The sequence below is a fragment of the Myotis nattereri genome (assembly GCF_964212035.1).
Source record: "Myotis nattereri genome assembly, chromosome: 10".
Taxonomy (NCBI): domain Eukaryota; kingdom Metazoa; phylum Chordata; class Mammalia; order Chiroptera; family Vespertilionidae; genus Myotis; species Myotis nattereri.
In genome coordinates this window covers 7,793,984-7,808,330 of record NC_138085.1, presented here as the reverse complement: position 1 = coordinate 7,808,330, position 14,347 = coordinate 7,793,984, and the positions used below count along the sequence as shown (strand labels likewise).

Here is a 14,347-nt window from a genome sequence, read left to right as displayed (position 1 = left end):
ACTGTAATGGAACTACAGGAAATGAGAGAGAGAGAGGACAGTTTGGAAAAAATATTAGGCGTTAAGAGGAAGGTCTTTGTTTTACAACCAGAGTGTGTGAGATTTCTGCATCTTCTGTCCCCCACCCCCACCCCACCCCCGCCCCTCCTGGATGGTCAAGCTTAGGCTTTGTGATGTCAAGCCACACCATGGCAACCACAGAATTTGGGAAACCAGAGCTGAAGGGAGTGGCTCCTCATTAACCTAAGTGTATAAATAGAGGACAGGCCTCCTTCAGTAGTGTCTGTTGCCTCAAGATAGCAAAACTTAATAAGACGATATTGTAGACTAGTAGAGATAAGGAGTAAGACTCCAAACACAAGGATGGATGAAGAAACTGTAAGTCCAAAAGAGATTTTATGTTCGTATTGGGGGTAGGTGGGATGGATGGTGGAGATCGCAGTCATGAGTAACAGGGTGTTGTGTTAGTGATGGCAGTGTATAATAAAGAATTCGATTTCCTTTTTATACGGCAGACTATTGAATATTGTTAAACTATGGAAAGGATCGTCAGCTCAAGATGTGAATTTTATGCCACAACTTGTACAGTTTTTCCTTTAACATCATGGTCTAGAACAACATTGTTGGATATTGGAGATACTAGAGAAGTGAGGTTTGACTCTGTTTCACTGATGGGGAGGGACCTAAGGAGGGGCCAGGCATGTGAGAAGGGAGTAATGTAGATTTCTTTAGTTGGGGCAACAGACAAGCTATTCCATACTGAGCCAGAAACTTAGATAAGGAGAATGAGAAGTCTGATTGGGGATGTTTTTCACAAAACTTTCGCATACTGGCAAGGAAAAAAGAAGCTGATTTTTAATTTAGCTTTGGATTCGGGGGGTTGGATGGATGGTGGCGGTCGCAGTCATGTGGAACAGTTTGCGGTGTTAGTGCTGGCAATGTATAATGAATTTGATTTTCTTTTTACATGGCAGACTATTGAATATTGTTAACCTCTTGAAAGGATGGTCAGCTCAAGATGGGAAGTTTTATGCCACAACTGGTACAGTTTATCCTTTAACATCATGGTGTAGAACAGAGTTGTTGGATTTGGAGATACCAGAGAAGTGATTTTTGACTCTGTTTCACTGATGGGGAGGGATCTAAGCAGGGGGCATGCATGTGAGAAGGGAGTAATGTAGATTTCCTACGTTGGGGCACCAGAGAAGCCATTCCATACTGAGCCAGACACTTAGAATAAGGACAAGGAGAAGTCTGAATGGGGATTTTTTTCACAACATTTTCTCATACTGGAAAAGAAAAAAGGAGCTGATGTTTAATTTAGGTTTCGATTCGGGGGCTGGGATGGATGGTAGTGGTCGCAGTCATGAGGAACAGGGTGTTGTGTTGGTGCTGGCAGTGTATAATAATGCATTTGATTTCCTTTTTACATGGTAGACTATTGAATTTTGATAAATTCTTGAAAGGATGGTCAGCTCCAGATCTGAGGTTTTATGCCACTACTGGTCCAGTTTTTCCTTTAACAACTTAGTCTAGAACAGCACTGCTAGATATTGGAGATACTAGAGGATTGAGGTTTCACTCTAACTGTTTCACTGATTATTCACTTCAGTTACATTTGCCCAAACATAATTAAGATGTTAGTAATAAGGGAAATTGGGCATGGTGTACATGGTTATTATCTTCACAATTTTTCTGTAAATCTGGAACTGTTGTAAAATAAAAGAGCCCTTACAACAACACTCAAAATCATAGGAAATTATATTAACTGAACCTAGTGGAATGGTCCACTGCAATGACGGGGGAGTATGGGAATTGTCTTAGAGGAAACACCACCTCCCTGCCATATGCTGGACTGTAATGGAACTACAGGAAATGAGAGAGAGAGAGGACAGTTTGGGAAAAATATTAGGCGTTAAGAGGAAGGTCTGTTTTACAACCAGAGTGTGTGAGATTTCTGCATCTTCTGTCCCACCCCGCCCCCCCCCCCCGCCCCTCCTGGATGGTCTAGCTGAGGCTTTGTGATGTCAAGCCACACCATGGCAACCACAGAATTTGGGCAAACAGAGCTGAAGGGAGTGGCTCCTCATTAACCTAGTGTATAAATAGAGGCATGGCCCTCTTCAGTAGTGTCTGTTGCCTCAAGATAGCGAAACTTAATAAGAGGATATTGTAGACTAGTAGAGATAAGGAGTAAGCCTCCAAACAGAAGGGTGGATGAAGAAACTGTGAGTCCAAAAGTGAATTTATGTTCGTATTGGGCGTAGGTGGGATGGATGGTGGAGATCGCAGTCATGAGTAACAGGGTGTTGTGTTAGTGATGGCAGTGTATAATAAAGAATTTGATTTCCTTTTTATATGGCAGACTATTGAATATTGTTAAACTATGGAAACGATCGTCAGCTCAAGATGTGAATTTCATGCCACAACTTGTACAGTTTTTCCTTTAACATCATGGTCTAGAACAGCATTGTTGGATATTGGAGATACTAGAGAAGTGAGGTTTGACTCTGTTTCAGTGATGGGGAGGGACCTAAGGAGGGGCTAGGCATGTGAAAAGGGAGTAATGTAGATTTCTTTAGTTGGGGCAACAGACAAGGTATTCCATACTGAGCCAGAAACTTAGATAAGGAGAACGAGAAGTCTGATTGGGGATGTTTTTCACAAAACTTTCACATACTGGCAAGGAAAAAAGAAGCGGATTTTTAATTTAGCTTTGGATTCGGGGGGTGGGATGGATGGTGGTGGTCGCAGTCATGAGGAACAGTTTGCGGTGTTAGTGCTGGCAATGTATAATAATGAATTTGATTTTCTTTTTACATGGGAGACTATTGAATATTGTTAAACTCTTGAAAGGATGGTCAGCTGAAGATGGGAATTTTTATGCCACAACTGGTACAGTTTACACTTTAACAACTTGGTCTGGAACAGCACTGTTGGATATTGGAGATACTAGACAAGTGATTTTTGACTCTGTTTCACTGATGGGGAGGGATCTAAGCTGGGGGCAGGCATGTGAGAAGGGAGTAATGTAGATTTCCTACGTTGGGGCACCAGAGAAGCCATTCCATACTGAGCCAGACACTTAGAATAAGGACAAGGAGAAGTCTGAATGGGGATTTTTTTCACAACACTTTCTCATACTGGAAAAGAAAAAAGGAGCTGATGTTTAATTTAGGTTTGGATTCGGGGTGTGGGATGGACGGTAGTAGTCGCAGTTATGAAGAACAGGGTGTTGTGTTAGTGCTAGCAGTGTAATAATGCATTTGATTTCCTTTTTACATGGTAGACTATTGAATTTTGATAAATTCTTGAAAGGATGGTCAGCTCCAGATCTGAGGTTTTATGCCACTACTGGTCCAGTTTTTCCTTTAACAACTTTGTCTGGAACAGCACTGCTCGATATTGGATATACAAGAGGATTGAGGTTTCACTCTAACTGTTTCACTGATTATTCACTTTAGTTACATTTGCCCAAACATAATTCAGATGTTAGTAATAAGGGAAATTGGGCATGGTGTACATGGTTATTATCTTCACAATTTTTATGTAAATCTGGAACTGTTGTAAAATAAAAGAGCCCTTACAACAACACTCAAAATCATAGGAAATTATATTAACTGAACCTAGTGGAATGGACCACTGGAGTCTGGGAATTGTCTTAGAGGAAACACCACCTCCCTGCCATATGCTGGACTGTAATGGAACTACAGGAAATGAGAGAGAGAGGACAGTTTGGGAAAAATATTAGGCGTTAAGTGGAAGGTCTTTGTTTTACAACCAGAGTGTGTGAGATTTCTGCATCTTCTGTCCCCCCCCCACCCCCCCCCCGCCCCTCCTGGATGGTCAAGCTTAGGCTTTGTGATGTCAAGCCACACCATGGCAACCACAGAATTTGGGAAACCAGAGCTGAAGGGAGTGGCTCCTCATTAACCTAAGTGTATAAATAGAGGACAGGCCTCCTTCAGTAGTGTCTGTTGCCTCAAGATAGCGAAACTTAATAAGACGATATTGTAGACTAGTAGAGATAAGGAGTAAGACTCCAAACACAAGGATGGATGAAGAAACTGTAAGTCCAAAAGTGATTTTATGTTCGTATTGGGGGTAGGTGGGATGGATGGTGGAGATCGCAGTCATGAGTAACAGGGTGTTGTGTTAGTGATGGCAGTGTATAATAAAGAATTTGATTTCCTTTTTATACGGCAGACTATTGAATATTGTGAAACTATGGAAACGATCGTCAGCTCAAGATGTGAATTTTATGCCACAACTTGTACAGTTTTTCCTTTAACATCATGGTCTAGAACAGCATTGTTGGATATTGGAGATACTAGAGAAGTGAGGTTTGACTGTTTCACTGATGGGGAGTGACCTAAGGAGGGGGCAGGCATGTGAGAAGGGAGTAATGTAGATTTCTTTAGTTGGGGCAACAGACAAGCCATTCCATATTGAGCCAGAAAATTAGATAAGGAGAACAACAAGTCTGATTGGGGATGTTTTTCACAAAACTTTCGCATACTGGCAAGGAAAAAAGAAGCGGATTTTTAATTTAGCTTTGGATTCGGGGCGTTGGATGGATGGTGGTGGTCGCAGTCATGAGGAACAGTTTGCGGTGTTAGTGCTGGCAATGTATAATGAATTTGATTTTCTTTTTACATGGCAGACTATTGAATATTGTTAAACTCTTGAAAGGATGGTCAGCTCAAGATGGGAAGTTTTTTGCCACAACTGGTACAGTTTATCCTTTAACATCATGGTGTAGAACAGAGTTGTTGGATACTGGAGATACCAGAGAAGTGATTTTTGACTCTGTTTCACTGATGGGGAGGGATCTAAGCAGGGGGCATGCATGTGAGAAGGGAGTAATGTAGATTTCCTACGTTGGGGCACCAGAGAAGCCATTCCATACTGAGCCAGACACTTAGAATAAGGACAAGGAGAAGTCTGAATGGTGATTTTTTTCACAACATTTTCTCATACTGGAAAAGAAAAAAGGAGCTGATGTTTAATTTAGGTTTGGATTCGGGGTGTGGGATGGACGGTAGTAGTCGCAGTTATGAGGAACAGGGTGTTGTGTTGGTGCTGGCAGTGTAATAATGCATTTGATTTCCTTTTTACATGGTAGACTATTGAATTTTGATAAAATCTTGAAAGGATGGTCAGCTCCAGATCTGAGGTTTTATGCCACTGCTGGTCCAGTTTTTCCTTTAACAATTAAGTCTGGAACAGCACTGCTCGATATTGGATATACAAGAGGATTGAGGTTTCACTCTAACTGTTTCACTGATTATGCACTTCAGTTACATTTGCCCAAACATAATTAAGATGTTAGTAATAAGGGAAATTGGGCATGGTGTACATGGTTATTATCTTCACAATTTTTCTGTAAATCTGAAACTGTTGTAAAATAAAAGAGCCCTTACAACAACACTCAAAATCATAGGAAATTATATTAACTGAACCTAGTGGAATGGACCACTGCAATGACGGGGGAGTCTGGGAATTGTCTTAGAGGAAACACCACCTCCCTGCCATATGCTGGACTGTAATGGAACTACAGGAAATGAGAGAGAGGACAGTTTGGGAAAAATATTAGGCGTTAAGAGGAAGGGCTTTGTTTTACAACCAGAGTGTGTGAGATTTCTGCATCTTCTGTCCCCCACCCCCACCCCCCCCCCCCCGCCCCTCCTGGATGGTCAAGCTTAGGCTTTGTGATGTCAAGCCACACCATGGCAACCACAGAATTTGGGAAACCAGAGCTGAAGGGAGTGGCTCCTCATTAACCTAAGTGTATAAATAGAGGACAGGCCTCCTTCAGTAGTGTCTGTTGCCTCAAGATAGCGAAACTTATTAAGACGATATTGTAGACTAGTAGAGATAAGGAGTAAGACTCCAAACACAAGGATGGATGAAGAAACTGTAAGTCCAAAAGAGATTTTATGTTCGTATTGGGGGTAGGTGGGATGGATGGTGGAGATCGCAGTCATGAGTAACAGGGTGTTGTGTTAGTGATGGCAGTGTATAATAAAGAATTTGATTTCCTTTTTATATGGCAGACTATTGAATATTGTTAAACTATGGAAAGGATCGTCAGCTCAATATGTGAATTTTATGCCACAACTTGTACAGTTTTTCCTTTAACATCATGGTCTAGAACAGCATTGTTGGATATTGGAGATACTAGAGAAGTGAGGTTTGACTGTTTCACTGATGGGGAGACCTAAGGAGGGGGCAGGCATGTGAGAAGGGAGTAATGTAGATTTCTTTAGTTGGGGCAACAGACAAGCCATTCCATACTGAGCCAGAAACTTCGATAACGAGAACAACAAGTCTGATTGGGGATGTTTTTCACAAAACTTTCGCATACTGGCAAGGAAAAAAGAAGCGGATTTTTAATTTAGCTTTGGATTCGGGGGTTGGATGGATGGTGGTGGTCGCAGTCATGAGGAACAGTTTGCGGTGTTAGTGCTGGCAATGTATAATGAATTTGATTTTCTTTTTACATGGCAGACTATTGAATATTGTTAAACTCTTGAAAGGATGGTCAGCTCAAGATGGGAAGTTTTTTGCCACAACTGGTGCAGTTTATCCTTTAACATCATGGTGTAGAACAGAGTTGTTGGATACTGGAGATACCAGAGAAGTGATTTTTGACTCTCTTTCACTGATGGGGAGGGATCTAAGCAGGGGGCATGCATGTGAGAAGGGAGTAATGTAGATTTCCTACGTTGGGGCACCAGAGAAGCCATTCCATACTGAGCCAGACACTTAGAATAAGGACAAGGAGAAGTCTGAATGGGGATTTTTTTCACAACACTTTCTCATACTGGAAAAGAAAAAAGGAGCTGATGTTTAATTTAGGTTTGGATTCGGGGTGTGGGATGGACGGTAGTAGTCGCAGTTATGAGGAAACGGGTGTTGTGTTAGTGCTGGCAGTGTAATAATGCATTTGATTTCCTTTTTACATGGTAGACTATTGAATTTTGATAAATTCTTGAAAGGATGGTCAGCTCCAGATCTGAGGTTTTATGCCACTACTGGTCCAGTTTTTCCTTTAACAACTTAGTCTAGAACAGCACTGCTAGATATTGGAGATACTAGAGGATTGAGGTTTCACTCTAACTGTATCACTGATTATTCACTTCATGTTACATTTGCCCAAACATAAGTAAGATGTTAGTAATGAGGGAAATTGGGTATGGTGTACATGGTTATTATCTTCACAATTTTTCTGTAAATCTGGAACTGTTGTAAAATAAAAGAGCCCTTAAAACAACACTCAAAATCATAGGAAATTATATTAACTGAACCTAGTGGAATGGACCACTGCAATGACGGGGGAGTCTGGGAATTGTCTTAGAGGAAACACCACCTCCCTGCCATATGCTGGACTGTAATGGAACTACAGGAAATGAGAGAGAGGACAGTTTGGGAAAAATATTAGGCGTTAAGAGGAAGGTCTCTGTTTTATAACCAGAGTGTGTGAGATTTCTGCATCTTCTGCAACCCCTGCCCCTCCTGGATGGTCTAGCTGAGGCTTTGTGATGTCAAGCCACACCATGGCAACCACAGAATTTGGGCAACCAGAGATGAAGGGAGTGGCTCCTCATTAACCTAAAGTGTATAAATAGAGGCCAGGCCTACTTCAGTAGTGTCTGTTGCCTCAAGATAGCGAAACTTAATAAGACGATATTGTAGACTAGTAGAGATAAGGAGTAAGACTCCAAACACAAGGATGGATGAAGAAACTGTAAGTCCAAAAGTGATTTTATGTTCGTATTGGGGGTAAGTGGGATGGATGGTGGAGATCGCAGTCATGAGTAACAGGGTGTTGTGTTAGTGAAGGCAGTGTAAAATAAAGAATTTGATTAACTTTTTATATGGCAGACTGTTGAATATTGTTAAACTATGGAAAGGATGGTCAGCTCAAGATGTGAATTTTATGCCACAACTTGTACAGTTTTTCCTTTAACATCATGGTCTAGAACAGCATTGTTGGATATTCGAGATACTAGAGAAGTGAGGTTTGACTCTGTTTCACTGATGGGGAGGGATCTAAGGAGGGGGCAGGCATGTGAGAAGGGAGTAATGTAGATTTCTTTACTTGGGGCAACAGACAAGCCATTTCATACTGGGGCAGAGACTTAGAGCAGGAGAACGAGAAGTCTGATTGGGGATGTTTTTCACAAAACTTTCGCATACTGGCAAGGACAAAAGAAGCTCATTTTTAATTATAGCTTTGGATTCGGGGGCTGGGTGGATGGTGGTGGTCGCAGTCATGAGGAACAGGGTGTTGTGTTAGAGCTGGCAATGTATAATAATGAATTTGATTTCCTTTTACATGGTAGACTATTGAATTTTGATAAATTCTTGAAAGGATGCTCAGCTCCAGATCTGAGGTTTTATGCCACTACTGGTCCAGTTTTTCCTTTAACAACTTAGTCTAGAACAGCACTGCTAGATATTGGAGATACTAGAGGATTGAGGTTTCACTCTAACTGTTTCACTGATTATTCACTTCAGTTACATTTGCCCAAACATAAGTAAGATGTTAGTAATGAGGGAAAATGGGTATGGTGTACATGGTTATTATCTTCACAATTTTTCTGTAAATCTGGAACTGTTGTAAAATAAAAAAGCCCTTACAACAACACTCAAAATCATAGGAAATTATATTAAATGAACCTCATGGAATGGACCACTGCAATGACGGGGGAGTATGGGAATTGTCTTAGAGGAAACACCACCTCCCTGCCATATGCTGGACTGTAATGGAACTACAGGAAATGAGAGAGAGAGAGGACAGTTTGGGAAAAATATTAGGCGTTAAGAGGAAGGTCTCTGTTTTATAACCAGAGTGTGTGAGATTTCTGCATCTTCTGCCACCCCCGCCAGAGCTAAAGGGAGTGGCTCCTCATTAACCTAAAGTGTATAAATAGAGGCCAGGCCCTATTCAGTAGTGTCTGTTGCCTCAAGATAGCGAAACTTAATAAGACGATATTGTAGACTAGTAGAGATAAGGAGTCAGCCTCCAAACAGAAGGGTGGATGAAGAAACTGTGAGTCCAAAAGTGAATTTATGTTCATATTGGGGGTAGGTGGGATGGATGGTGGAGATCGCAGTCATGAGTAACAGGGTGTTGTGTTAGTGATGGCAGTGTATAATAAAGAATTTGATTTTCTTTTTATATGGCAGACTGTTGAATATTGTTAAACTATGGAAAGGATGGTCAGCTCAAGATGTGAATTTTATGCCACAACTTGTACAGTTTTTCCTTTAACATCATGGTCTAGAACAGCATTGTTGGATATTGGAGATACTAGAGAAGTGAGGTTTGACTCTGTTTCACTGATGGGGAGGGACCTAAGGAGGGGGCAGGCATGTGAGAAGGGAGTAATGTAGATTTCTTTAGTTGGGGCAACAGACAAGCCATTCCATACTGAGCCAGAAACTTAGATAAGGAGAACAAGTCTGATTGGGGATGTTTTTCACAAAACTTTCGCATACTGGCAAGGAAAAAAGAAGCTGATTTTTAATTTAGCTTTGGATTCGGGGGGTGGGATGGATGGTGGCGGTCGCAGTCATGTGGAACAGTTTGCGGTGTTAGTGCTGGCAATGTATAATGAATTTGATTTTCTTTTTACATGGCAGACTATTGAATATTGTTAAACTCTTAAAAGGATGGTCAGCTCAAGATGGGAAGTTTTATGCCACAACTGGTACAGTTTATCCTTTAACATAATGGTGTAGAACTGAGTTGTTGGATATTGGAGATACTAGAGAAGTGATTTTTGACTCTGTTAAACTGATGAGGAGGGATCTAAGCAGGGGCCATGCATGTGAGAAGGGAGTAATGTAGATTTCCTACGTTGGGGCACCAGAGAAGCCATTCCATACTGAGCCAGACACTTAGAATAATGACAAGGAGAAGTCTGAATGGGGATTTTTTTCACCACACTTTCTCATACTGGAAAAGAAAATGGAGCTGATGTTTAATTTAGGTTTGGATTCGGGGGGTGGGATGGATGGTAGTGGTCGCAGTCATGAGGAACAGGGTGTTGTGTTGGTGCTGGCAGTGTATAATAATGCATTTGATTTCCTTTTTACATGGTAGACTATTGAATTTTGATAAATTCTTGAAAGGATTGTCAGCTCCAGATCTGAGGTTTTATGCCACTACTGGTCCAATTTTTCCTTTAACAACTTAGTCTAGAACAGCACTGCTCGATATTGGATATACAAGAGGATTGAGGTTTCACTCTAACTGTTTCACTGATTATTCACTTCAGTTACATTTGCCCAAACATAAATAAGATGTTAGTAATAAGGGAAATTGGGCATGGTGTACATGGTTATTATCTTCACAATTTTTCTGTAAATCTGGAACTGTTGTAAAATAAAAGAGCCCTTACAACAACACTCAAAATCATAGGAAATTATATTAACTGAACCTAGTGGAATGGACCATTGCAATGACGGGGGAGTCTCGGAATTGTCTTAGAGGAAACACCACCTCCCTGCCATATGCTAGACTGTAATGGAACTACAGGAAATGAGAGGACAGTTTGGGAAAAATATTAGGCGTTAAGAGGAAGGTCTTTGTTTTACAACCACAGTGTGTGAGATTTCTGCATCTTCTGCCCCCCCCCCCCGCCCCCCCGCCCCTCCTGGATGGTCTAGCTTAGGCTTTGTGATGTCAAGCCACACCATGGCAACCACAGAATTTGGGCAACCAGAGATGAAGGGAGTGGCTCCTCATTAACCTAAAGTGTATAAATAGAGGCCAGGCCTACTTCAGTAGTGTCTGTTGCCTCAAGATAGCGAAACTTAATAAGACGATATTGTAGACTAGTAGAGATAAGGAGTAAGACTCCAAACACAAGGATGGATGAAGAAACTGTAAGTCCAAAAGTGATTTTATGTTCGTATTGGGGGTAAGTGGGATGGATGGTGGAGATCGCAGTCATGAGTAACAGGGTGTTGTGTTAGTGAAGGCAGTGTAAAATAAAGAATTTGATTAACTTTTTATATGGCAGACTGTTGAATATTGTTAAACTATGGAAAGGATGGTCAGCTCAAGATGTGAATTTTATGCCACAACTTGTACAGTTTTTCCTTTAACATCATGGTCTAGAACAGCATTGTTGGATATTCGAGATTACTAGAGACGTGAGGTTTGACTCTGTTTCACTGATGGGGAGGGATCTAAGGAGGGGGCAGGCATGTGAGAAGGGAGTAATGTAGATTTCTTTACTTGGGGCAACAGACAAGCCATTTCATACTGGGGCAGAGACTTAGAGCAGGAGAACGAGAAGTCTGATTGGGGATGTTTTTCACAAAACTTTCGCATACTGGCAAGGAAAAAAGAAGCTCATTTTTAATTATAGCTTTGGATTCGGGGGCTGGGATGGATGGTGGTGGTCGCAGTCATGAGGAACAGGGTGTTGTGTTAGAGCTGGCAATGTATAATAATGAATTTGATTTCCTTTTACATGGTAGACTATTGAATTTTGATAAATTCTTGAAAGGATGGTCAGCTCCAGATCTGAGGTTTTATGCCACTACTGGTCCAGTTTTTTCTTTAACAACTTAGTCTAGAACAGCACTGCTAGATATTGGAGATACTAGAGGATTGAGGTTTCACTCTAACTGTTTCACTGATTATTCACTTCAGTTACATTTGCCCAAACATAAGTAAGATGTTAGTAATGAGGGAAAATGGGTGTGGTGTACATGGTTATTATCTTCACAATTTTTCTGTAAATCTGGAACTGTTGTAAAATAAAAAAGCCCTTACAACAACACTCAAAATCATAGGAAATTATATTAAATGAACCTCATGGAATGGACCACTGCAATGACGGGGGAGTATGGGAATTGTCTTAGAGGAAACACCACCTCCCTGCCATATGCTGGAATGTAATGGAACTACAGGAAATGAGAGAGAGAGAGGACAGTTTGGGAAAAATATTAGGCGTTAAGAGGAAGGTCTCTGTTTTATAACCAGAGTGTGTGTGATTTCTGCATCTTCTGCCACCCCCGCCAGAGCTGAAGGGAGTGGCTCCTCATTAACCCAAAGTGTATAAATAGAGGCCGGCCCTCTTCAGCAGTGTCTGTTGCCTCAAGATAGCGAAACTTAATAAGACGATATTGTAGACTAGTAGAGATAAGGAGTAAGCCTCCAAACAGAAGGGTGGATGAAGAAACTGTGACTCCAAAAGTGAATTTATGTTCATATTGGGGGTAGGTGGGATGGATGGTGGAGATCGCAGTCATGAGTAACAGGGTGTTGTGTTAGTGATGGCAGTGTATAATAAAGAATTTGATTTTCTTTTTATATGGCAGACTGTTGAATATTGTTAAACTATGGAAAGGATGGTCAGCTCAAGATGTGAATTTTATGCCACAACTTGTACAGTTTTTCCTTTAACATCATGGTCTAGAACAGCATTGTTGGATATTGGAGATACTAGAGAAGTGAGGTTTGACTCTGTTTCACTGATGGGGAGGGACCTAAGGAGGGGGCAGGCATGTGAGAAGGGAGTAATGTAGATTTCTTTAGTTGGGGCAACAGACAAGCCATTCCATACTGAGCCAGAAACTTAGATAAGGAGAACAAGTCTGATTGGGGATGTTTTTCACAAAACTTTCGCATACTGGCAAGGAAAAAAGAAGCTGATTTTTAATTTAGCTTTGGATTCGGGGCGTTGGATGGATGGTGGCGGTCGCAGTCATGAGGAAGAGTTTGCGGTGTTAGTGCTGGCAATGTATAATGAATTTGATTTTCTTTTTACATGGCAGACTATTGAATATTGTTAAATTCTTAAAAGGATGGTCAGCTCAAGATGGGAAGTTTTATGCCACAACTGGTACAGTTTATCCTTTAACATAATGGTGTAGAACTGAGTTGTTGGATATTGGAGATACCAGAGAAGTGATTTTTGACTCTGTTAAACTGATGAGGAGGGATCTAAGCAGGGGCCATGCATGTGAGAAGGGAGTAATGTAGATTTCCTACGTTGGGGCACCAGAGAAGCCATTCCATACTGAGCCAGACACTTAGAATAAGGACAAGTAGAAGTCTGAATGGGGATTTTTTTCACAACACTTTCTCATACTGGAAAAGAAAAAAGGAGCTGATGTTTAATTTAGGTTTGGATTCGGGGGGTGGGATGGACGGTAGTGGTCGCAGTTATGAGGAACAGGGTGTTGTGTTGGTGCTGGCAGTGTATAATAATGCATTTGATTTCCTTTTTACATGGTAGACTATTGAATTTTGATAAATTCTTGAAAGGATGGTCAGCTCCAGATCTGAGGTTTTATGCCACTACTGGTCCAGTTTTTCCTTTAACAACTTAGTCTAGAACAGCACTGCTCGATATTGGATTTACAAGAGGATTGAGGTTTCACTCTAACTGTTTCACTGATTATTCACTTTAGTTACATTTGCCCAAACATAATTGAGATGTTAGTAATAAGGGAAATTGGGCATGGTGTACATGGTTATTATCTTCACAATTTTTCTGTAAATCTGGAACTGTTGTAAAATAAAAGAGCCCTTAAAACAACACTCAAAATCATAGGAAATTATATTAACTGAACCTAGTGGAATGGACCACTGCAATGACGGGGGAGTCTGGGAATTGTCTTAGAGGAAACACCACCTCCCTGCCATATGCTGGACTGTAATGGAACTACAGGAAATGAGATAGAGAGAGGACAGTTTGGGAAAAATATTAGGCGTTAAGAGGAAGGTCTCTGTTTTATAACCAGAGTGTCTGAGATTTCTGCATCTTCTGCCACCCCCGCCCCTCCTGCATGTTCTAGCTGAGGCTTTGTGATGTCAACCCACACCATGGCAACCACAGAATTTGGGCAACCAGAGCTGAAGGGAGTGGCTCCTCATTAACCTAAAGTGTATAAATAGAGGCCAGGCCCCCTTCAGTATTGTCTGTTGCCTCAAGATAGGGAAACTTAATAAGACGATATTGTAGACTAGTAGAGATAAGGAGTTAGACTCCAAACTAAAGGATGGATGAAGGAACTGTAAGTCCAAAAGTGATTTTATGTTCGTATTGGGGGTAAGTGGGGTGGATGGTGGAGATCGCAGTCATGAGTAACAGGGTGTTGTGTTAGTGATGGCAGTGTATAATAAAGAATTTGATTTCCTTTTTATATGGCAGACTATTGAATATTGTTAAACTATGGAAAGTATGGTCAGCTCAAGATGTGAATTTTATGCCAAAACTTGTACAGTTTTTCCTTTAACATCATGGTCTAGAACAGCATTGTTGGATATTCGAGATACTAGAGAAGTGAGGTTTGACTCTGTTTCACTGATGGGGAG

The 14,347-nt window shown here is 41.1% G+C and overlaps 1 protein-coding gene across 1 annotated transcript in view; it reads left to right on the top strand.

The window, feature by feature from the left end:
* The first annotated feature begins 284 nt into the window (after window positions 1-284).
* The window catches only part of LOC308526378 (galectin-10-like), a 112,775-nt gene continuing 98,712 nt past the window's right edge, over window positions 285-14,347 (top strand). Inside the window, exon 1 of the mRNA XM_081101508.1 lies at window positions 285-378. Within this exon, the coding sequence (XP_080957634.1) occupies window positions 364-378 (15 nt within the window). The 5' untranslated portion in view covers window positions 285-363. The remainder of the gene's footprint in view (window positions 379-14,347) is intronic.